This window comes from Scomber scombrus, chromosome 6 (genome assembly GCF_963691925.1).
Source record: "Scomber scombrus chromosome 6, fScoSco1.1, whole genome shotgun sequence".
NCBI classification, from domain to species: domain Eukaryota; kingdom Metazoa; phylum Chordata; class Actinopteri; order Scombriformes; family Scombridae; genus Scomber; species Scomber scombrus.
The window spans coordinates 6771711-6797718 of NC_084975.1; the positions used below are offsets into that span (position 1 = coordinate 6771711).

General features: G+C 38.9%; 1 protein-coding gene across 3 annotated transcripts in view; it reads right to left on the minus strand.

Annotated features, from left to right (window-relative positions):
• Window positions 1-26008, minus strand: part of plekha7a (pleckstrin homology domain containing, family A member 7a) — a 140571-nt gene that overhangs the window by 29207 nt on the left and 85356 nt on the right. For all 3 annotated transcript variants that reach the window (XM_062421617.1, XM_062421618.1, XM_062421619.1), the window contains 4 exons: window positions 15455-15572; window positions 8413-8517; window positions 6118-6190; window positions 2361-2461 (listed from right to left, as the gene is read on the minus strand). In XM_062421617.1, the coding sequence (XP_062277601.1) occupies window positions 2361-2461; window positions 6118-6190; window positions 8413-8517; window positions 15455-15572 (397 nt within the window). The remainder of the gene's footprint in view (window positions 1-2360; window positions 2462-6117; window positions 6191-8412; window positions 8518-15454; window positions 15573-26008) is intronic.

Here is a 26008-nt window from a genome sequence, read left to right on the forward strand (position 1 = left end):
TATTTCACCATGATATTACACTCTATAGACAGAGAAAAACATGGACGAATACACTACACTATTTTTTTTTTTAGTTGGAATATTTTGACTTTTTTTGACCTGAAAGCGACAATTTACAACCCGAGTTTTATCAAAATTCTGCAACTGTCTTGGGCCTTCAGTGTATTCCTTCAGCAAACTCCTTCCTGTCTAGTAGACAAGGATGATTAAAACAAACACTCTCAATTGTTCGTGTCAGCTGTGGGTTGTAAAGAATGCAAGCGAGTGAGAGATAACTGTGGGAAATGATCAGTTCGCTCCTGTTTCTGTCACTCATGGTAACAGACACACATACACACACAAACACGCAGAGATATGTTCACTTCCACTCTTCACTCTGGTATCAAAAACGACACAGGCGAAGATGGTTTCTGAGATAACTGTCTCAAGTGGAAACAATATATATTGGACAGTATCAGAAGGCAGCAGTCGTGTTGAACAAGAGGCATAAAAATGACAGGGGAGCTGATGTTCGCTGGCAGACACTTTATAAAGAGTGTTCACCCTCTGCCCTCGCTGGGGAAAAAACAAAAACCTGAATCACTCTGACACCAAACAACAAAGTCTGTAGAATCGATGGGTTTTTGACGTGGGATGCATTCAGTTACCCACTGATGAGCACATGTGAAGAAACTAGGCAAACTATAATATAATGAATATAAATATACTATATATGTGTCCCAACTTTTGACTCATGCTTTGCTAAAATAATATGCTATTTCCTCAAACTGGATTTAAATGTGTTTATCTTTCATGTACAACCCTAATTACTTATGACAAGGCAGGTATATTCAATTGAAAAATAATTTAGAGCCAAGGACATCACTAAATGAGTTACAGGGTAACAGGGAAGTGCAAGCTGTAGATCTAATTGTTTAATAAAATTCATTAGCAGATGCTCAATTTATCCAGTTTGCAGTGGGTCCATCGGTGAAATGTTTCATTTTAATAATAAGACCATAATCCAATGTTCTTATCCAGTAGTGACCTGTATGAGGTGAGCAGGGAGGGGATCTATGTGTCGCTCAAAAATAGATCAGGGAAGATGGCAGCCATTAAACTCATGACCTGGTCCCATTAAAGTAGACAAATATGTCAAACAAAATCTCTGGGACCTTAAAAAACTCTGTGTGTATACATGTGTATAATTCAAATGTATACATGAAGCTGAGGCCTATACAGTACAGTGTATGCACATGTGGACAAACACTCGTCTGCGTGTGCTGCACAGTAAGCCCGCCTCTTAACTTCACACGTGTCGCGCTCAACTTAAAAAGACTTCGGGCCTCAGGGAATGGAGAAGCTTCATTCCTTTCCAGAGGAGCTTGTCTGCCTCAATAAAGACACTGACAGACATTCAGTGGTAATGGACGTCACTACAACAGGTGCTGAGTGCTGCACAAACCGCAGTGATGTCGGATTAGTGGGTGGGCAGTGATTGATTGTTTTGTACTGTCAATCTAGAAGAAACTAACAAATAAATCATCCCATATTACATAGTCAATTATGAGGTTTAACAGTTCACTTGTTTTTTTATGTTTGAAAGCAGCCAAACAAAATGGTTTCACTGTAAAATTGAAAAAAATTGAAAAACGAAAAATATTGGATTCTGACCATCTTGATTTCAAGACTTTTTTCTGATAGTATATTAAAGCTGGTTCTCAAAGTAATGATAAGTAAAAGAGATTAACACACAATATGAAGTAAAACTCCTAAATTATGTTTGACAGTACATCTCTTGGGGAAATCTGTTGAATAACATACAACAGGTGTTAGTTACACTAGCACTCAGTCAATGCAATTAACACCTGTAAAGAGGCAACAGGCTTTCAGCTGTGGAATGTAACATCAACCACATGTTGGAAACCTTTATCACAACTGCTTTAAGTAGTTAAAGGAAATACATTTTTAGCAGGAATCAAACTTTTAACTCTGACAGTCTCTTGAAGTTTTGAGTAATTGCTTAAAACGATGCATCCTTCAGTCAGCGAAACAGTGTCAACAGCTTTAAATCGACTTCAAAGTATGCAGGCTGACATGACATTCATTGCAGTAATTTCAAGGAATTGTGTTGGTCCCTACATCACATCATCTCATGACATGCTTACGTTTTCAGTCAAATTGGCTTCAACAGAATCTTTCATGGAGGTTAACAACCTCGCAGTCCTGTTTTCATCACTTTAAATGATCATTAGAGCTTGAATTTTAATTGGACATGTTTTTGTTTGTCCTAATTAGGTTGAGCTACCCTAAGGCAGATGACAATTAACGCTAATCACATGAATGGAAATAGAACAGAAGTAGAACAAAGGGAGGCATACCTTAAAGGCATACTTGCGGCCGATGTGGTCCTCGGGTCCCACGGGTGAAATGTTATAGCTGGGCAGAGGAATACTGCCTAGGACCGATTCCTCTCTGCTATCTGGAGAGAGAGAGAGAGAGAGAGAGAGAGAGAGAGAGAGAGAGAGAGAGAGAGAGAGAGAGAGAGAGAGAGAGAGAGAGAGAGAGAGAGAGAGAGAGAGAGAGAGACAGAGAGAGAGAGAGAGAGAGAGAGAGAGAGAGAGAGTGAGCGAGAGAGTGAGCGAGCGAGTGAGCGAGAGAGAGAGAAACAGTAGAGGAATGGCAGAGAGCACAGGAGTAGATTATCAGGGGTGTGGAAGGTGAGAAAAGGAACGAGAGAGATGTGGAGGAAAGGAAGGAGCGAGAGAATAAATAACACTCATCACCCACTAATTTCATCACTCCCTGCCACCAGTATCATCACACTCACACACACCGTCATTCATACCAGAGTGTTGTGCCAAACATTAAATGATCACTCTGGTATCCCAGTATCACAGAGCTTGAGCTGGTCTGGTCCAACTGGCAACCAGCCGCCATTCCTCTGAGTCAGCCCCATCCGGTTTACATGCTGAGATCATACTGAACACACACAAACACATACACACACACACACACGCACACACACAGAAACATTTGTACATCTGGATTTGTAAGGACCCCTAATAACCTAATGTAGTCTTCAGCCCTTACCTTAACCTAAACTTTAAGTCTTATCCCTAGAAAAAGTAAGGACTGTTAAAGATGGCCTCACTTTCCAAAAAACACCCTCACTCATAAGGTTTAAAATTAATTTTGGTCCTCACAAAGATAGAAATATGAACACAGAGACACATGTATGTAACCGTGTGTCTATAAATAAAGGTCTATGGAGTATTTGTTTTCCTCAGAACATTGTGACAGCACTCTATAATGTGTACACGCATGTGTGTGTACATGTACCCGCCGATTACCACATCGTCAAATTTAGCATCGATATGAAAATATGCGAGCATGGCACCTGCATGTGCATGTGGGTGTTTGTGCTGAGAGGTGATAAGGCGGCACTGTGGGTTAAAGGGGTAATTAGTTAAAAATACTTCAAGGACCTTTGGAGGAGACATTCCCTAAATGGTGGGCGAGACGGTGAGGTCTTTTTATCAGCTTTACTCACTCGCACATACGCATGCACACACACACACACACACACACACACAAACACTGGGCAGACCAGACTGTGACAAGTGGGGTTAGATTACAGCCAAACAGCACAAGAATGCTACTATTTTGTCACCAATTACCAGGGCTTGAGGATGAAACCAATGTGGAAGCACCTTAAAGTACAATACCACAGACAGCTGCTGGATGCTTATAGTAGCATTGATGTGTGCCATGTGGGTGCTGACTGACAACTCCCTTCACAGGCTGGTCTGGAGTCAGACTATTGTTGCCTCTATACCTACCCTGTTAGCACAATTTAGCTGAAGAGGCTAACATTAGATATTACTACATCCATCTTTATATACAGTCTGTGTTTGTCACTTTATCCATGATGTAGAAAACAGGGACAAGATGGAGAACGCTTGGTCATATCAAGAACTTTTGAAACACTCAGGTCAAGAGTCCAAGTCTCCACCAAAACACCAAAAAGAAAGTCTGGAAAATGTTTTACTTATCTGGATTTTTCATATCTTATTTACCTTTATATATTATCTACCTACCATTTCTTTCTGTCTTTTTCTATTTAAGTATGTATTGTTGGCTCAAACTAAGTCAGATTAAATGGATTTAGTCCTGAAATACTGGAATCAGCATAAAAATACAATGTGAAACTTGTTAATTATAGAAACCCCCTACCAGGGTGCTAATGCTCCCAGTTTTCCAGAAAAAAAAAAACCAAACAATCAAACAATCTCATGACCTCTAGGGCAGAATCCATCAGACAAATACAGATGGAAAAAAAGATAGCAGAGGGGAGGTTGTTTGTACAAAAACAAAAGATGAAGGGAGGGGATAAGTGGTGCTGGAGACAAATCAAGTGTTTTCATGTTGAGAGGAGAAACCTTTGAACTGAGAGAGGGAGAGAGAAAAAGAGAGAATTGATTTCATCCTCCTGTCGAGGCGGGGAGGCAGAGGAGCGTGTCCCAAAATGTTCCGTTTCAGAATATGGAGATGAAAAAGGAGGGCGTGGAGAGGCAGATAAAGACAGCCAAGGGATGGAGAGACTGATGGTGAGGGAGTATGTGATGTAGCCTCTGTGTGTGTGTGTGTGCGTGTGTGTGCGTGTTTATTTGTCCATATCTTTCCCACTGAGAGAGATCAGATTAATGCCTCTCCAGATCAAATCACTGGTGTCCTTTGTCAGCAGCAGTTCACTTCAAGTGCAGCATCATCATAACCCAAATAAATAATAAATAAATAAATGTTTTGCTGTAAGCATCTTATACACTATATATATATATATATATGTATATGTCCAATATTTATTTTCTAAGAAGACAAACACATACTTGCTTGGGAATAAAACACACACCACTAAATAAAAAAATGTTTAAGAAGAATATACTTTATACAAATTAGAATAGATTTTGCTTAATTTCTAGTAATTATTGTAAGAGTTTATATGTACCAAATAAAAAGTATATTAAAAAGAAAGATAGATCTTGTCCTCCAAGTGATCATAGATTTAAAGGATCAAATCTCACGAGCAGAAGCTAACCAACAATTAACTCATCCTACTTTTAAGTATCAAGTGTGTATCCAAAGCCTGATATATCTTATTCCTCTGTGTTGTAAACCTCTGTTGTTGTCCAAAAGTGATTAAAAACATGTCAGCGAGCCACATCGCTGCATTGGGTGACATGTTCCTTCACCCTAAAGACTTTGGGCAATGCAATTTGTATGGAAATGGCTCCAAAGGCTAACAACAGTGATCCTGTTTTCAGTCTCTGGAGAGTAGTTCTGTGGTGCCTACAGACTTTGAGATTTCAGCAGTCTTATCCCAGTCTTTGGGACATGGGTCTAATAAACTTGGGTACGACATCAGGTTTGATGTATGTAGACAGTATGATGATCACATCTACTGAATCATAGGGTGAGATGCAAGTCAATATACAAGAAGGCGTCATCAGCGTGAGTTATCCATCTGCGGTAAACAATGAAGTTAAGCCAAGAATCGTAGCTTCATGTCATGTCTTCTTATCGCGGTCATGATAGCAGCTGGAGGACACATCATACAGACAAGACTCCTGCTGCCGTTAATCAGTTCATCATTTCATGCTGCATTCCTATTGGTTCGTTAGTATACAGCAACAGCAGTCACGTGGGCTGTCTTTGGTTGCAAGGTGTTGACAGAGGCTATCTTTGAGCCTCTCTCACAGGGTAAATGTAGCACCACTGTTTTGGAGCCACAGCCAGAGATGTCGCTACACCTAGGCTGGTCCTCATTCGTCTGGGACAGCCCAACATCACACAGTGTACACCATGCTTTAGGCAGACTGCACTGAGCATGTGCAGTTACATTTAAAGAGCTCCACTAGCTAGTTATGCTCAATATCACAACCTCTTACGTTTGTACTTCAGTTCTTTGACAAATAGTGCTCCTTTAAGTATACATAGCTTCATTTTTCAAACACCCCTACTAAGATGGAAACACAAAGAGGCAGGAGGAGGAACAGGCGGTATTGATGCTTCACATGCCGGATCCAGACGACATTACAAAGAGAAAGAGTTTAGCGAACTTCTTAAACTGAGACTCACCTTTGTAGTAGAACAGACAGAAATCAGCCAAGACGAACCACTTCCTCTTCCAAAGGCGCATCCCAGAGCTGTCCTGCAGAGCATAAGAGGGGTAAAGAGTGTAAGTAATGTATGAATAATGAGACGCAAAAGTAGCCCAGACTGGAGGAGATAACAAGAGAGAGCAGACATAGATCTTAAATATGAAAGAAAGAATGAGTAATGAGATAGGAACAGATAGAAAAGAGGACCTAAATACAGGAGATACAGTAAGGAAACAGAAGCAATGATAGAAAAAATAAAGAGGATGAAGAGAGTGAGCAGGAAAGAGAAAGAGAAAGAGAAAGAGAGGAAGGGACTGATCATTTATCCTCGTTCACTGGCTCGCTGGGCCTGCCACGGCTGCTTTCCTGCTCGTTTTGTCTTTTATGTTCTCTGAAGGAAATTGTGCCATTCGAAGAGAGGATGAGACACAGACCAACATTCACTCTTTGGCTGAAGATGTATGAAACTAGAACCACGTTATGCTATGTGTGGATGCGGATGAAAAGGAGTAAATAAGTCCCTGTCCATTTGGTATTGACAGTGTGAATCTGTGTGTGTATGGGGTTAGGGTTGGAATATGTGTATGTTTATGTGCATTGGGCCAAACAATGTGTGGGTGTGCATGCCTGTGTGCATTCATACCCATGACAGCATTTATAGTTTTTTTTTCTCTAATTAGAATATAATTGCACTGCACTAACTGACTGTACATTCATGCGATTGTCTGCGGTTGCCCATTTTGTTGTGTGTGCATTTCTGTCTGCACACTGTGCTTTATTTTTTGTATGAGTACAACTCTGTGTGTGGTCATTAAAATATAATTGCTTTGCAGTAACATCACTCACTGTTTGTCTTGTACGGATGCCAGGCCTTCTCTAGTGGGATGATGCCAACTATAGATATAGATATATTTTAAGTAACTTCAAATAAACATAGAGTCTCCAGTAATAGTCTCTCTGTGATCAACAGCAGGTGCTCTACATTGCCAAAGAAAAATGAAAAAGACAAAAAAAAAAGGAAACTAGGCCATTGGAGGAAATATTACAAGACTAAAGCTGGAACTCATCCCTGTAGAGTGTTAAAGAGACATGAACAGGCCAAACTGTCACTACTGTCAGAGGGAAGGTGTCTGTATTCTGATTAATCCATATTCATTCATGTATCTCTCCACCTGGTGAATCCCAAGTCCAATATTCACTTTCTCTTAGGGCTTTTTTGTTGGCTGCTTGCCTCTTTAGCTACTAAATTCTCCACTGTGTTCACCAGCTAGTCACTGACTGTCTGTGTTTGTCATTTGGTGCTGAGCAGGAAGTGTACAGTGGGTTGATGTTATGAAAGTGCTAAGAGTGGACACAACAAGTAAGGCTAAACAATGAGCTGAAACTTGCTATGGAAGTTCAGTTTAGCTAAGGTTAGATGCAGAGTTAGGTGATGATTCTCTGTAGGTTCATCACTTTGAGTGTCGCCTCTCACATTAAACATTGTCATTTGATCCATTTGTATATATAGATTATAGCCAATTTAATCATTTCAGTCATTTGTCTGGTTCCAGTGTCTGAAATGTGAGGAATCATTGCTTTTCTCTGTTTAAAATAATTAGAAACTTACTATCTGCTTTTGGACAGTTGGGGTGAACAAACAGAACATTTTGACGATATCACCTTGGAAACCTGTTTTTTCTGACAATGTTTTACATTTTTCTGACATTATATAGACTTAATTAATTAATTAATTAATTTAGACATTCGTCATGAAAATAATATTCACAAGCTCAATTAATTATTTAAGGCATATAGATTAAAAACCCAGAGGTTACCTCTTGCTTTAGACCTTGAACCTAAGAACTGGTGCCATGCATAGAATGAGTTTTTTAGTTATGAGTTTTCAGATTTACGAGACTGTAATGCACCGTCACTGACTGTCTGACTGGCCACTCACCAGACCTGTACACCTAGTCATTGTGGGTGGTAGGCCCAAATGGCATCTCTTAATTTGACTGTGCTTGTGAACTTATTTTGACCTTATTTAAGAGGTCATCAGAAAATGCTGCTGACATGGAAAGTTGTTGTTCAGTGTCTTCATTTTGGTATACGGCAGTCCTGTAAATATAGTTAATGTCACCTTACAAACACAGTTAAAATGTCTGTCATCTACTGTACAACAGTCTTGATTTGTATGTATGTTAGGCCGTGTGTGTGTGTGTGTGTGTGTGTGTGTGTGTGTGTGTGTGTGTGTGTGTGTGTGTGTGTTTGTGTTTTTGCATGTCCTGACCTGTTTGTACAGCCATCCTCGGACCACGACGGGAACATTGGGGTTCCTCTTAATGGCCTGCTCTCTCTTCCCAAAGTTGTGCACCTTAGCACTGGAGCGGGAGCCCTGAGACACACACACACACACATGTTTAGAAAGTGATCATCATTAAGTCCAAAGCGATGGTTGTAAATGATTGATAACGTGTCAAATGACAACACCTCAGCATTTCCATCCCATCTTAAGAATATGGATTAATTACATGTGTGCAGTTATTCACCATGAGATTTTGTCACTTATCCAGTTATATTTTCAATTGCCAGCTTATTAATTAATTAGATAACCAAAAAATGTGCTTAGTTTACACATCTAATTTTCTCAGTAGCAAAGTGACGCTTGTTGTTGTGTCTCAACATTAGTAATTAATTGCAACTCTAATTTAGTGTGTTTAATTAATCTGATAATCATCAAAGCGCCAAATCAAATCTTTAAGGTTTCAATGGAGAACATTTACTCCCAGCAGCGGAATTATGGTTAAAGTAGCTGTAATCAAAAGTGAGACAATTCTCTGTGTCACAGTAATATATTTGGTAACAGCCTGTCAGTGCCTCATTAGATCCTTCTGTCTTACTTACAACCTCACTGAATGGGCCGTCATTCACACCGTGATTATCTTTTTGAGGTAGCTCTCTTTTTCTGCCCCAGTTGTTATATAATTACCACCATTATCTGAGCACAGCCAATTTTCCACTGGACCTCCATGACACTGCCAGCCATGGTTGCTATGACATTTGCTAGACAATGACAAAGACTCAATAGACTATCAGGTAGGAGGTTAGAAAAAAATCGAAATGTGATTCGCAGGTCAGTGGATGGACTGCGGGACACCTGCTGAAAAAATCTGACCAATCAACCAGAACGGCTACCATCAAAGGGAGGCAAAACTCCCAAATTGTCTCATTATGTCAGCAGTAACTATGGCAGCCAAATTGCATAAAAAAAGGTCAAAGGGTTATCATAGAAAGGAGACACATTTTATCATCACCACAAAAGGAAGTGTGTGTGTTACAGTGTCCCAAAGCAAGTGCATGAAGGTCACTTTAGTGCAGCTCAAATGTAGTAGCTCAGGTTTCAATGATATTAGAGATGTTCATAACGTACATTTAAGCATTTAGTCAGAACACTTGTCCCTTTAATTAATATATATCAATCCATTATCTAAAGGATACCTGCTTATCCTGGGCTCAATCCCAGGACAGGCTTTCCCATCTTTACTGGGTTAGAGCAGGACTGGTTTTAAATAATTGGGAGCCTTAAACACTTGATTTTCACCCAAGGCCTCTCTATACTACAAAATGTGGTCTAATGCTTATAGTAATTAATATCATCCACATCACACCAACTGCATCTTGTGAAGTACTTGTTCAATGACAATAAAGTTAAATCTAATCTGATATAAATATTACCATATGTAATAATGCAGACCTTCCATTCTTATATATCAACAATTTAGAGTATCCAATTCTCCTATTCTTGATGTTATCTGTAAATTGTTGTAATGTTTTTCCTCTGTGTGAAGCACTTTGGATCAATTATGTTGTGTTCAAAGTGCTATATAAATACAGTTGAAGTTGATGTATTTGGCCTGTGGGAGGAAACCACAGAACCTAGATAAATCCCACTCACACATAGAAAGAACATGCCAGATTTATACAGAAAGGACCCAGTCAGCCGGTGAATTTGCCCACATGGTCCGATGTAAAGCTGCATTAAACTCTGAACAACAACTTTGTCTTTTTGTCCTTATTGATGTACTTCAGCTACTCCACCATGTTTTTTTTACTCAGCAGAAATGATACAATATCAAAGCTTTATTCAATCTGTACATGCAGTGAATTGTATAATGTAATCTATTCATTGATCTCTGAGAATTTGGTACTTCTGCTTCATTTTAAACCTCATTATGACCACTAGATTCCCACCGTTGACAGTAGCTAGTCTACACAAGTATGAACAACCATCTTTTCAACCTGTCTTTTCCAAGATGGTTGACAAAGCTTCAGATCACATGAAACTTTGCTGCAAGTAACCAACAAAGACACTTCCATCTATACTTTATCTTCCAAGCTGATGTATATAATCAGTGTTTAGCTCTTTGGTAATATTTACTGTATGTACTACTGTTCCCGCCCAGCTGAAAAAAAAAGTACAACTTCTGAGGCACTGACATTGATTTATCTTCCATTACACACTCATAAAAATGTATGAATACTGGTTGTTTCTCTCTCTCTCTCTTTCTCTCTCTCAGCAAACCAAGAAAGTCTTGCATTATTATTGTGTTTTCGCATCTGTGTGCATGCCTGCTGTGTATATGCCAGTAAGCATACTTATACATGATGCACATATTCAGCCAATCTCATTACACCATCCTCTATCTGAAACCTCAGGAGAAAGCAAACTCCTACTGGCACAGCACAGCACAGCACACACACACACACACACACACACACACACACACACACACACACACACACACACACACACACACACACACACACACACACACACACACACACATATGTAGCAATCCTGCCACCTCCATCACACTGTGATTATAATAAAAGATTTGGTGTGACGGCTGCACAAGTGTGTGTATATGAACTGGCAGCAGCACTGGGAGGCACCCACAGCTGGAAAACAGCAAACACACTCGCTAATTAGAGGAAGGCTGGTCGTCCAAGCATGATGCAAAGGCACAGTGGTTCCTATACTGTCACAGTGGAGTCCCTTTTCTGTAAATATACAGCATTTGTATGTCAGTCCATGTTTAATATGTTTATCTTTGCCTGTAAGTGTGTGTCTGCAAATATGTGTGTGTGTGCGATGCGGTGGTCTATTTTTAGGCCGTGGGTAATTCTGTGGAACAGACTGCGGTCCCTGCTGCCAAGAAGCACTCTGTCTTGTAGGTGAGCGATTCGGGATGGGGAGCAGCTATTTGTTACGTTAATGACACACAATCAGACAACCTAAAAGCTTAGAGCACCTGGTTTAAAACTGGGAGGTTGCAAGTTCAAATCCCAAGCCAGACAAGAATCATCTGGGATAGTGAGGTAATTAAATAAGAGTAGTGCTTTACCCTCGCTTTAGAAGTCTGGTTGAAGCGTAAATGTACTTACACAAGATACTTAATCCCAATCTGTCCGAGTGGGAGATGATCGGTGGTGAATAGTGGCTGAATGTAGCTGAACATGGCAGCCCCCTTATGTGAGCAGATTTATTTTTCTCAGTGGTATATTACTACATTTTTTAATATTTTATCTCTAGGTTTTTAACATTTGTTAGACAAAACCAATCATGTAAAGATGTCAGCTTAAGCTCTTGGAAATTGTGATGAGTAAAATGTAGATTCCTTGCAGCTCTAGTTACATTCTGTTGATAACTCATACAAACAAATGTGATAATTGCAGTAATAGCTATACCTTATAATTACCGTATCTATTTCAGTACCTGAGGGAATGGAGTTTAAAGGGTAAGTACTGTTGATCTCCAGCAGATAACTAGTAATTATGTTTAACTGTCTGAATGTAAAGATGCAAAATCACCTCAAGGGTTACAGATACAAAAGAAACAAGTTTTAATCGCAGTAGTTGTGGCAGAATGACAGTAACTCTTTTTCCGTGACCAATAAAAAGTGATTCAATTTAGAAACATTTATGTGACAAACAAATCCTTCAACATGACACTGTTCAACAATTTGTCGTGATACATGCTGGTGTTAATGTGTAATGTTCAAATCGGCACTTCATTTTCAAGAAGCGGATAAGCTTTTTTCAAGAAGAGCAGAGAAATGATGAGGAACATAAAGGCGAATAAATTTATAACTACAAACTGGGACCCGGCAGGAACTCCTAAATGACTTTGACTTTGATGAACCCCGGAAAAAGATGTGCTGACTGGTTCTGAACACAAGTGCTTAAAGGAGAATTGTGACACATAACTCATAGGGGATATGGGATGATTTCTGTCCCCGTGCTCCCTCTGATGTTTAGTCAGAGGCAGAATGGTAACGACTTTTTCCAAAAATGTGGATTCATTTAGATGGTGGCGTGCTATGCGAAGAGGGGACATCTTTCCTCTGAGACAAGATTCTTTTGTTAAGAGTTTTCCTTGTCAGAATGAGGCATCTGCACTATTTTCCTGCTGTTCAAATGGCAGGGGTGATGAGCCAGAGCACCTGGGGGGGTGGGGGGGTTGGGGAGGGGTTGCAGGCCATGAAAATGCGGGGCGTGTAAACGGCGACGAGGAGGCGTGATGGATGCCCTGTCATCTGGGTACTGCACCCAATGACACATGTTCAATTCTAGTCCCACGGCACCTGTTGATAGGGCAGGATGAGATTTCATGGCACTGTGGAGCTGTGTATGTGCATGCGAGTGTGTTAGTGAGTGAAAGAGAGTGTAAGATATAGACTGACAGACAGAGAGACAGGGTGAGCCAAGGAAAAAGGAAGAAAAATGAATAAACAAGAGAGAAACAAAAAAGGCTTTCCAATTTCCACGAGGATTACGATGTGGTGTTGCACAAAAGCAGACTGTAAGGAATGTAGCAGACATGAGATCCGCATTTCGAGGCACAAATTGGAATTTGCAAGTATTGCTTATGCTGAGACGCTTCAACGGATTTCATAATTTTGACAGCAGCAGCAAATTGCCTGAGCCAATGACAACTTGAAGGACAACCACATGCAAGGTTAAGAGTTGCGGGGAGGCGGGGGGCAGGGGGGAGAAAAAAAAGTACAGGTTCCAATGAAATGTGACTGTGTGGCGTTTTGTCGTTACTCCACACACGCATTTACAACATCACTGTTATTTGATCAGGATCTGTGTCGGCTAAATCCTAAAAATGGATATGAACAGTGATATAAATCCGATCTGACACGAGCAGCATTTAAGAATACAACATAAGGCCTCCAACACGGCCAAAAAAATCCCGAACTAACCAACTATGAAAGAAGCAAAGATGCAGTTTTACTTTTTTTTAAATAAACTGTTAAACTGAAATCATAACCAATACCCGGAATTTACCATTGATGTAGTTATTAATATTTAAAGGTTTATTCCTTGGGCATAGTATTGTAATAAACTGTGAGGTTACTCTATTTTTAATTGGCTGTATGACTCACATCGGAGCGTAACAGTTAACTTCAATGCTGCATTAACAAGTTGTCAAACAGGATACTGAGCTTACTAAAGGAAACGTGTAAAACAAAGCAGTCTTTTAAGGTAATAAATGCCCTTCTGTAACCCTCTCAGCGTGACAGACAGGTATGGGTCCATTATAATTACATCACTTCTACCTGCCTGACTTTGAATCCTGCTTTAATCAAACTAAAGCTATGCCTACTAGCACCAACTCTCCACTTCTCTCTCCAATTAAGCCTCTTGTCTTCATTTCTGCCGGGGCTGTCATGGATCTCGGTCAGCCGAAGAATACCTTTAATTCATCATCATTAACTCATCACGATCCGCCGTGCACAGCTTGATCGATCAGGGGGTGCACAGAAGAATGATGAGTCTACAATAGCCAATAATGCTAATACTTATATTCACTTTTATTCATACAGAGCTCATCTGAGCATGAGATAATCACTCGCTTGAGAAAATTAGGATTGGAAATTAAGAAAAACAAGATTTAAAAGAAAATAAATTAATTTAAGTAGTTAACAAGTCATTTCAAAGCTGATCTGCAAACCCAAACACTTCAGGCATGACCTTTCCACAATCCATATAGTCTGATGGTGAAAGCAAACCTGTCAGCATGAGGACGGAGAGACGTTCAGAGGAGAAGATTTCAGTCTATGCTCTGACTCATAAGAAAGGTTGCTGTGTTTGACACTTTAACATCATTATCACATTAGCCCATTTGACTTTACCCATCAAAACAATTAATGTTAGCAAAGAAGACCATTGCTGAGCATAATGTTAATTCACTGCATGCCTCTGCAGATTTTTTTTATTTAATGCATCCCAGTGTTGCTTCAATGGGCTGGGGAGAAAATGTGCATTTGCTTTACTAGAAACAGAGATACAGTATTGTTTTACTATACAGCACCAAACAGGAGGAGCGAGATGATGTATAACAGAAAGAGTGAAAGGTTTTTTTAAAAAAGCAAAGAGTATACAAAAGGTAAAGGGAACAAAAGACCAAAAAAAAGACCATTTCAACTCTGCCATTAGCTTTTGTTCCTGTGATTTTCTACTTTATAGTACATTACACTCGAGACACAGATGTCAGTCAATCTTCACACACTTTGCTTGGAGATCAATGAACTTCAAGTTGCTCTGCTCTTGAGAGAATTTCATGTTTCTCAGGTGTACAGCATCAACTAACAGTGGTGTGTGTGACAGGACTGAATGCTAAAGAACGTAGTGAACCAACACACTTTACAGATGGAAAACTGTATTTGGCACTTACAGACTACAATATCTACCCTTTAAGAGCATAAAATGTGCAGTTCATAGCACATTCTGTCAAACGTATCACTGTGTAAGGCCATGATTAAATTGTTACTTAGAAATAAAGAATGTACTTCCACGCTAAATAAACGTACGAAACCACCAAAAGGATAAGAGTTAAACTAATGAGGCATAAAAATGTAAATAGGACATAATCAGGTATGTGGGTTTTTTGTTTAGTTAATCAAACTGAAACCAAAATAAATATTGATTCTCAGACAAAGATTACAGTTGTGCAAAATTAGTGCTTTGAAACTAAACCAAGTACTGTATTTAAATGCTAAAATGGACTTATATTCATTTACACATACACATAATATACTGTACAGTTACGTCAGAGACACACCCCACCAGGGAAAATCACAATAAACATGGTTGTCTAAACCTCAACACAGTCTTAAGACCTTTACATACAACCACAACCACACACACACACACACACACACACACACACAGACACACAGACACACAGACACACAGACACACACACACACACACACACACACACACACACACACACACACACACACACACACACACAGGCTCACCTTTGAGGCAGAAGGGTTGTCCACAGTCGAAGAGGTGATGGCAGTGGAGGCCTCGCTGACAGTGGTGCTTGAGAGCAGCTCACCTCCGGGTTTGGACATCATGCGAGCACCCTGCAGCCTGCAAACACATAGAGAAATGTCATTACACACCACTGCTACCACCAGGGAAGGGGTGGAGGATAAACATGGGTCGACTTGGGTTTGATATAGCGTTAAAACAGTTTACATATGTCACCACATAGTCTCAAACTGTTTCTTTCACTTTTTCTTTAAAGGGCTGGGTGATAGGACCATAAAGCAGCCCTCCATACAGCATTTTGCTTTAACTACTGAGGGTGTGATGACTCCTATGGTTTCTGCTTTCATTCAGCATTACTGAATCCTTTATTGTGGAGAGACACAGGAAACATGAGAGAGAAAAACAGTAATCCCATGTGGTCAATAAACTTCTTATGTGTAGTTTCCATTTCTGTTTTCACAATCATCTGCTGTTTCAGTCTGACCTTCTGACTCCTTATAATTGATTTCTTTGTCATTTTGGATATATATTGTGTGTATTAAATGTTATGTTACCTATGAAATCATCAGGTTCATTTCTAAAGTCTAAGTCAAATGTGATGAATTGATCAAGGAGGGAAAAGACTGATGGGAAGTGTGAGGAGAAAGACTCTAGACAGAGGATGTTATGGCTTCTCCCATGTTTTGAGTATGGGACTTTCCCCAGAGACTTATGACAAATCCTTTGGGCCTTGGTGTGTGTGTGTGTGTGTGTGTGTGTGTGTGTGTGTGTGTGTGTGTGTGTGTGTGTGTGTGTGTGTGTGTGTGTGTGTGTGTGTGTGTGTGTGTGTGTGTCTGTGTGTGTGTGTGTGTGTGTGTGTGTGTGTGTCTGTGTGTGTGTGTGTGTATGTGAGCATGCAAGATGTATTTTCTTGCTGTACCCTCAGGTGAGCTCAGACCTATTACCTCACATGAGTGTTTCACAGCAGGAAGCTGATAAATGGTCTTACAAACCTGATTCACAGCAGAAGAATGAAAGTGCACAGAGCAGACTGTGTTATGTAACGACGTACTTCCACAAGATAAACGAGCAGCGGTCCTCAATCCAAATGTAGACTAGACGCAGCAGCCACAAATATCTGCTGCAAGATATTATTTCACGGTCAAATAAAAGTACACAACTGCCGGTTTTTAAATGTATCATCGCTTTTTTTCTTTTTCTTCTCATCTGTATAACGACTTATCATGGGAAATTGAAGCATTACTGTGGCATTTAGCCTTTTATACCATAAGAATAAAAACCAACAGGAAACATACAGTAGATATGACAGAGTCTGGACATCACAGGACATGGCTGGGTAAACAGGACATCCCAGAATTACCTAATTTAAGAGTTTTATCGTAAGTCACCCAAATGAACAAATAACAAAATAAGTTAATTCAACTGAGCAGTCTCAGTGATAGGTAGTAGTTTCCATTTCAAGGTCTAGTTCCTCCCTAGATTTCTATTTAACTGGTGAAATAATGATAGCTGTGATCGCTTTGAGTCCCACAGCAATCCAGATTGGATCTTTTACACGTGGTTTTTGCTGGATGAAAACCATTTATATCCCAAAGGTCAACTTTTCAGTACAACCATTTTTCACACTGACTGTAATGTAATTTAAGTTTTTTTTATTTTTTTTATAAACATGTCATTGTCCAAAAGGGCTACATAACTTGTTTTAATCCATGTGAGGACCATGTACTGTGGAACATTAAAATGGGATGGATAAAGTTGTCATGTGACAGCAGCAAAATGTAATATGTAAGTTATGCGGATAGTAACACAATTAGAAAGATAGTATGATTAACTGACGGTAGTGAACTTGCAATAAAGTAGTATGAGGCCAGATCAGGCTGAACAAACAGAGTTGCTTCATCAGTGATCAAAAGGATAATGGATGAATGAGTCACCACAAATCAAACTGTTCATATATTAGTTAAAGATCACACACCGTGACTTCTCTGAGAACATACAATTCATTCATGACACATGTTTTATACTATTATCACAAACCATGGAAAATAGAAACATGAGGGGGGGGGGGAAAGGATTAAAGACACTGAAGAAACTGAGAAGTTAAATCATAAATGTGACACCAGACACAGATGTGAGCTGCATTTAAATCTTTCTGTTGAGCGTTTTGATTTCACCCCAAGACGTTCGGCTCATCCTAGGCTGTTTCTCAACAGGTGCATCGCTTACAGTGATTCTCCACAGTCTTCACCTCAAACAGATTTGCTAACCTGCTACAATTAAATATAAATAAGATATCTTCTTGTCTTGATTTCTTCAACACTTCTTATTAAGATTTTTTTGCACCAAAAGATTCAAAAGAAATGAAAAGCAGCTCTCACGACAGATCATGTTCTTTTTTTTTTTCTTCTTCTTCTTTTTTTTTAAGACTGTGTGTTTTGGACAGTTCTGCTCTTTCAGTTGCTAAGGATACAGGTACCACATGAAATGAATGACTTTAAATTCATTACCAAACACAGGCTTAAATGCCTCACAGTGGCTTCTGTGTGTTAGCTGATAAGACTTTTTGACAGGTTTATTTTTTTGGTTTTAGCAAAAATGGTTTCATTGAATCAACTGAGGTCCAGGGTGTTTTGACAGCTTTATCAGTATGTTACCAATATTTGTTTTGTTTATTCTGAGAAGCTATTAGCATTTAATTAATACTGAGTTTTTGTTAGAGGTTGGATTACATAACCAAGAACGTGTATAACACTCCAGACATTATGTGTTGTCTGGCTTACACAGAGGATTCTCTATCAAATATACATTCTTTCCCAGTCAGTGTGTTGTAGGTTTGAGTGGTTATTACACTGTTGGAATTAGCTTTTCCACTCGCCTGCCAATAACCTTCAGTCATTCACAGATCAAAGACAATATAACAGACAATAGACAAAGGACTAGTCTATACCTTTGTCAATCTACTGTATGAGCACTAGTGTTGAAGGTAGATGACCCTTTAAAGTATTGTATACTTTATTTTTTCTTATAATATAAAATATAGGACTCCTCAAGTGAACATACTGTATGCGTCATCTCCATAAACAAACTGTATTATCTAAAGAGCTCCTTCCGCCTGAGAATATGCTACACATCAACATCACATTAACACAATTATAAGTAGATTTTTATCTCAAACATTACTCCACCAGAGACTAATGAATCTCATTAAGTTGCACTTTGTACTAATTTGTTGTTGCCTGGGACTCTTTTATTCTTTACCATTTCATTTGCAGAATTAGATCATTTCTTTTTTTCATGTCCATTTAATTGGTTTGGTTTCCATGTTTCATGTTTGATTCAAACTGCGCAAATTTTAAAGGGGGAAAATAATGCTTTTTGGGATTTTCAGTTATCTTTATGGTCTTTTGATGTCTTTGTTAAACATGATCAAAGATCCGAAACTTGAGGTGAATGTATGTTAAAAGAAAATGCTCCCTAACAGTCAAAAGCCGGTGTTCAGCCTGCTCTGAATGCTTTGTTTGTTACCTCGACATCCACTGATATGTCCACAATCAATAGTCTTACATTGGTAGACTTTATTGTTAAAGTTGTTGCTGAAGTCATTCAATGGGTGATGTATTTGAGGAGTTCAATTATAAGTACAGAACAAGACAAAGAAGTGAAATCAAACTACTCCTGTTTGGTTTTGTAGCCTCTTGAGCCTTCCTGGGCTTATCAGGGGCTAAAACAGCCTGTTTCAGACAGATGCCTAACTAAGGGGCTGCATAAAAGGGCCAGTATAAGATAACTTTTAGCTGTAAATCATGCAAAGAGTCCCAGAGTATAAATATAGACGTGAAAATTTGCCTTTAAATTGCTGTCCGTTTTTAAATATTCACCCCGAGGTGGGAATCTAAATGAAAGAATATGGTGAACTGATGCCAGTTCACTGTACATGACATATGGGAGTATGTATGAGTTAAGTTGTGTGTGTGTGTGCGTGTGTGTGCGTGTGTGTGTGTGTGTGTGTGTGTGTGTGTGTGTGTGTGTGTGTGTGTGTGTGTGTCTGTCTATCTTTGAGAGAACCAATTTCACTTGAAAACCAGTGTTGTGAGGACAAAAGTGTAATATCGAGGGTGAAGACTTGGTTTTAAGGTTAAGGTTAGAATTGGGTTTAGGTTGGATGCATGCATTATGTCAATGTGTGACCTCACAAGAATATGAAGACAAAACACTCATGTATGTGTGCTGCAGGTTTGAAAACAGATCACACAAACACACTTTTAGTCAGGCAACAAATCCCCCAAAAAACGTGACTACCTGCTTGCCGGCTACACGTTGAGAATATCTCTTTGCATGATGACAGCTCCGTTATTGCCGCTGTCGCATTGCGGTGAGACAGATGAGACGTTTCATCCAGGATGTTTTATTGTCAACGGGATGACACCAGGCGGAGTATGTGTATAAATCTGCCTGATTAGTTTCAGAAGAGAAAACACTGGCAATGTAATGCCTCCCCTCATCTATGAATCCAACCTCATTACCTAGGGCTATCTTTTCTCCTTTAAATAAATTCATAAATTGTTCTTTCTGTAAACACACATCTGTCTTACTGTGAATTGCTCTATTAGCAAGAAACGACACACTAATTGGTTTGGTTTGTGAATGCTTCCGGAAGAAATCTGATCTTATCTTGTAAAAAGATTTCGTCTTTCATTTAAACTCTTTCTTTGAATGTTTTTCAGACAGATTAACACAGTGAACAGACCCTCCTCTCTGCCCTCCATATCACAGACCGTACTTTAACACAACCTTCAGTTTCAGCACATTTACAGAGTTCTATCTACAGCTGCATAATGTAAAGCTCCAGGATGTGGTGTGGGTGGGTTTAGAGCCAGAGAGATATTAGATCTGTTTTTATTCTGCCGTCAAGATAATTTCATGCAAACTTCTAAAAGGTCACAAACTACAAAATGTAAATCAGATGCATTTTCATCAAAGTCAAAAATAATGTATTCACCGGAAATAAATAGTACCAGGGAGAATCATTGTTCTTTAATTAGGAGCTAATGTAGGTTATAATTCATGCTCTCTAGAATACCAAAGCATGAAAAAACACGTGGCTTTTCAACCCTTGTCAAAAATAAAAAAACCTTTCTCTGCTTTTTTTTTTTTTTATAGCTTCTTTGTCAAAGTAAATATTTAAACGTGACATTTTGGAGATCTTGTGGAATTTTGCCATTTTATTCAGGTTTTTTTTAATATGCTACCATTTGCAAAGAAAAAGTTCTCCAAAAAGTACAGAAGAGTGAGAGACAGACAATAATGATCATGACCTTGTTGCTGAAAGACAGAAGAAAGCCACAGAGAGGGGTGATGGAGAAAGAGCCGGAAAGTGAGATGAGGTAAAAGTGAGAGTCTTTGATTTCCTCACAGGAAAACAGATATTTTAGAGCCTTCCTTTCTCTGCAGGGAAGTATACAAGGCTCAATTATTCTGTCTGCCATAAGGGACACAGCTTCTACTGGGAGTCTGAGGGAAAAGCCACATTTGATATCATGGTGGAAGGAGGAGAACATTATTTGGCCTTTGAATGGAGGCTGGCTTCAACTCCGGAGGTTTGTAAAAAAGGTATGACCTCTCTTTCTGTGAATTAATCCATGTGTAACACAGCTCCTGGAGGTCCAGAGGAACATAACCCACTTATTTACCTCAAATGCCCAAAGAGGATGGGGTCATGGGTGGTAATCTGTTTACCTCTCTGCGGGGATCAGAGAGGTTGAAGAGACAGTGATACACAGAAGGATCTGAGAGAGAGAAAAACCAAAGAGACGTGACGGAAAAAAAGAGACAGCTACAAAACAAAGAGCGCACAAGAGAGGCACTCAAGAGTGAAAGCAAAATAAGTGACAACCAACTGTTGATGTCTCAGCTACTTAAAATTCCCCCTTTTTTTAACTATATTTTGCAGCCTTTAAAGTCTACTTGCTGGTTTTGAAAACCGTCTCGGCAACTTGAGGGTTCTCACCAAGTGAACTAAATTAATTGAGAAGACAAAGGCACAAGAGAAAGAGAAGAAAGAGAAAAGATTTTTTTTTTTTTAAAGATTGAGTGATTCAAGAGAGACCAAATGAAAGGACACCGTCACACTCCACTACACATGTTGTGCTGCGGCTCCATCAGTGTGGTATCAATGGTCTGGCTGTTCCGTAGAGTGCTTATGAAAAAGTGATACTACCATTCATTTTGCACTGCATAGAAATACAGCACAAAATTATACTCTGACATTCATACGGCTATTTTCTGATATAGTATCTGATTTTTCTCTTGATTCTGATTTTCTCTTAAAATTCACTAAATATCAGTTTCTTCAAGACTTGGCAGCCTTGTTTGGATAATGTGTCTCCCAAATGTTTATTCAGTTTATTTCCTGTCTCTTCCTGGCTAAAGATTACCATCTTAAATAGTTTTGTTATTTATTCTTTGTATGTGGGTTGGGATAAGATTTTAAGCAGGATTATGTTATTGTGAAGTGTTAAAATCTGATGTTTTGTTTTAAACAAATATTGAACATCATAACCTAAATTGGCTTCCATCACATTTAATTTAATTTGTTTTTTCTGTCCACCAATACATAACAATATTTTAACTTCTGATCAATTTAATGTACATTTACTGTAATGGCTAAGAAATCATTAACCCTTAAATACTGTTCAGGGTCAAATATGACCCATTTTTACATTTTACAGTTGTAAAAACACCATGAAACATATATTTAAGCAGGACTTGTTCTAATGTGAGACAAAAAATGGAGATAAATTGCATGTTTTGGGTTTTGTTTTGTTTGGGGTTTTTTTTGCAGTTGATACACATTTTTATATATGCAAATGTGCAAATTTGACCAAAACTCAGCATTCACAACATGTTGTATTCATTATATTTTATAAAATGTTCTCCTGGTCAATAAAATAGTGATTGTGAATGTCTTTTTTTCCATAAGATTTATTAATGACTGACTGGGAATTTATTAATGTGAATTAGTGTAGAGTCAAAATATGAACAGTATGTAAGGGTTAACCTGTTCATCTACTTATTTTGCTTATAAAAGAGACATCATATTTCCAGTATTGATAATTTTCCAGCTTGCTGTTGCATGGTGAGACATAATTCAATATTTCAACATCCTGTAAGCTTTAAAATTCCATATGTCAATCTGGGAGTTTCCAAATACTGTTGGCTATAAAACAGCTCAAGTGGAGCAGCTTTGATTTCAGTGCTTTGCTAAAGGGCACACTCGTTGTAGTCACTGATGAGGGAAAAGCTTTATTCACTTAATTTCCCTGCCAAGATTTTCCCAGTTGGTCTCAGTATTTAACATCCTGTTACAACCCAACATTGCTGAGCTTAAGGCTGTAACATAACCGTATAATTTAAACAGAATTTAATTTAGACCGTTTCTATCTATCTCTTTGTGTCACAAGTTGTATCTTTTTTGGGCATGTGGCATCACTAGTTAATATGATATGAAATGATATGAAAAGATATGATACAATTTCCCATTATTAAGAAATAAGAATCCTCAGAGTCCTCCAATCAGAACGGATTCCTCAACAAAGCCAGATAATAAACAAAATAATCCCACACATCACTAGTCAGTAATAAAACATGTCCTCTTTGAGCTTGGATGCTTCCATTGTACGCAACAAGATAGATGCAACACAAGCAGCTGAGAAGTGTTCTTCTCTATGACTGTCCGTGACTGAGTGAAAAAGTTACACCATTGGTCAGCCGACCGAGTAGTGGAGTTTCCCCTATTGTCCGTTGCTCTTTCAGGATGAATCATGCGTGATGATAGAAGCGGGGGACAGCAGAACGATGCAGAGTGACTCCAAGCTCAGACACTCTCATCTCTGATGTTAAATGCATTTAAAGTCAGTTGAACGTCTCTTTAAACAGACGCATACCAACATATCTACTGTGTCTTCTTCCATCCAGCGCTATCAGCAACCAGCAGGAGAGATGCTCCGCTGTGTGTTTGGATTTATAACTTAACTAATACCAAGATGCAAGCTTTTCATTTCTCTGATGCTTTCACATCACAAATGATGAACAGCAGCATTAAAACACGAGTCTTGCAGGTAAAACATGCGACTCATGTAGCTGTTGTGTGAGTTTAGTGTGGTGCAGCTGCTCTGCATGTACGCTTGATTTGACTGTAACTGCAGTAACTGGGTGGAAATGAGCCTCATGAATTTGCATCCAAACTGCTGTCAAAACATTCAATTTACAACTTGCACAGAGGCATGAGGAAGAGCGCACAATTAGAACACCACAGATTACCATCACTCTGACAAAAACACTCAATGCAGAGTGAAAAACGAGAGAAATCCACAGAGTGAAACAGATTAAAGAGCAGGGGGAGTTAACAGATAATTAGAATAGTTAAAATAACTTCTCTTTCAAATTAAAGAAGATATGCATGGAATGAATTGTTCTTTTATCTGCATTTATACCCTTTATTAAAACTCAAAAATAGCTTAATCATGTGATGTGATATGCTACTTTAGTATACTTTACCAGTGAATATTACTGGGACCACTACAGAAAATTGCACATAAAAATGTTCACATCCAGGAATTCACATCATAGACACTACCACTGGCTATCCCTGTAACAAAGTAGCCACATTTTCACATAGTGACCAAACACAGTCCAGCCAAACGCTAGGTTTTAACCCAGTCTTGTGTTCGAAAGACCAAAGGAAGAAATGCTTAATTAGAGATTGCTTAGAAAGGGTTGTGGAGCAGAGGCTAGCCCCGACATGATGTCCTTGTTTGCATTTACCACCTCAAACCTTTAAAAACTTAACAAGACTTCACTGAAGGCTGAATTTTAACAAATGAATAGAGAAAATGATGCATGACTGGGATCTAACAGGGCAATCATTTTTAGAGAAATAAACATATATATCCAAAATGATCCGTGCTGTTGTTTCACCCCAACCCGAAGACAATCCTTTGAAGTGACTTCAAAAGCTAGAAGCCTTGAAATAAAGTGTGCAAGCCTCACGCTAGCAGCCCATCATTAAAAAAAAAATACATGGAAACATGGGACCAAACACGGCTAATGACGTCTGCAAACAAAAAGAAAACAATTTTAAGTTTCTATGAAATCTTTGAGTTAATGCAAACATGCCAATGTACTCCTGGCCTTGCTTTAAATATAGATTGAGCTTCAACTCTGACGAGGTTTAATTACAGCGTGGAGAAGAGGAAGAGGAGTCGAATAATACTCATGCACCAACGCTTAAGATGCACTTCTAGCCAGTGAGAGTATGACAGGGCAGGAACCCAGATTTTTTTGAAAAACATTGAATATTAATCTCACTCAGCAACATTGGCAATGAGTCAAGTGAAAGTACATTATGGGTTGGAGGGCATTTATTGGCTGTACATCAGTAGGAAAAGGTTTCGCCTCCACTTGTTATGCCTGTGGGAGGAAAAGGCAGCCATGTTGTGAATGAAGAGGCCACAGAGGAGATTTAATCACACAGGAAAAGTAATAGTCAGAAGGATTCTGACATTTTACCTCAAGAGTTTCCTGTATTTTAATAATACCTCTCACAATATAACAAGAAAAAGTCACTTAATGACACTTCAAAACTTTGCCAAACTCCCACTTCCACAGCCACACATACTGTTAAACACACACATAGAGCAGCAACTATGTATGTCAAAAATCAACAGCGCTTGCAGCCCACGCAGCATTTAAATAGTCAGACTCCCACTATACAGCTTTCAATCTGCAGCCCCGAAATATTCAGAAATATTACAATAAATCATCTGAGAGAAAAACACAAGTGAGTCATCCTCAAACAGAGCGGACAACGTTATTTCAGCATTGCCACATTGTTAAACTCAATTTTTACCCAATGTTATTTCAAAACAAATAGTAAGAACTCTCTCTAAGAACCTTTTTGGTAAGGGCAGCCCGTGTCCTCATTTCAGAAGATTACTTTTTCAATACAAATCCATCTACAGCATCTTATTTCTCCACTTTAAATTTTGTTTTACTGACATTCCTGTCATAGCACTGTAATCCTCTTCCATCATGTCGATGGAGCTAAATTGCCTTTTTGGCCATGTTTGCAAATCTGCTGTTACAGTAAGTCCTGCATTAGTGGAAATAGTTTGTTTTTCTTGTCATTCTTTTAGATTTTAATATGCCAGTTGAAGACTTGAAGGTTTTGGGGTTTTTTTGCAATCCCATTACACTGAGGGACTTGTGAGAGACACAGAAATGGACAAATTCAATGCAGCAGAACCCAAAATACATCTTGATTTTTATTACTTCATATTGATCATGCCCCAGAAACCCTTCAGTCCCCATCCTGCTACAGGTTATCATTTTTCGTTGCTGACCACCTGACCCCCTTAGCCTAGTAGTTTGTACCATTTCTGTTAAAAGTGTCTACTCTCAAGTGCAAGCTGCAGTAACCGTGATGGAGACAGAATTATTTTCAAGATACAACTATGTTCACACCTTTGATTAAATGC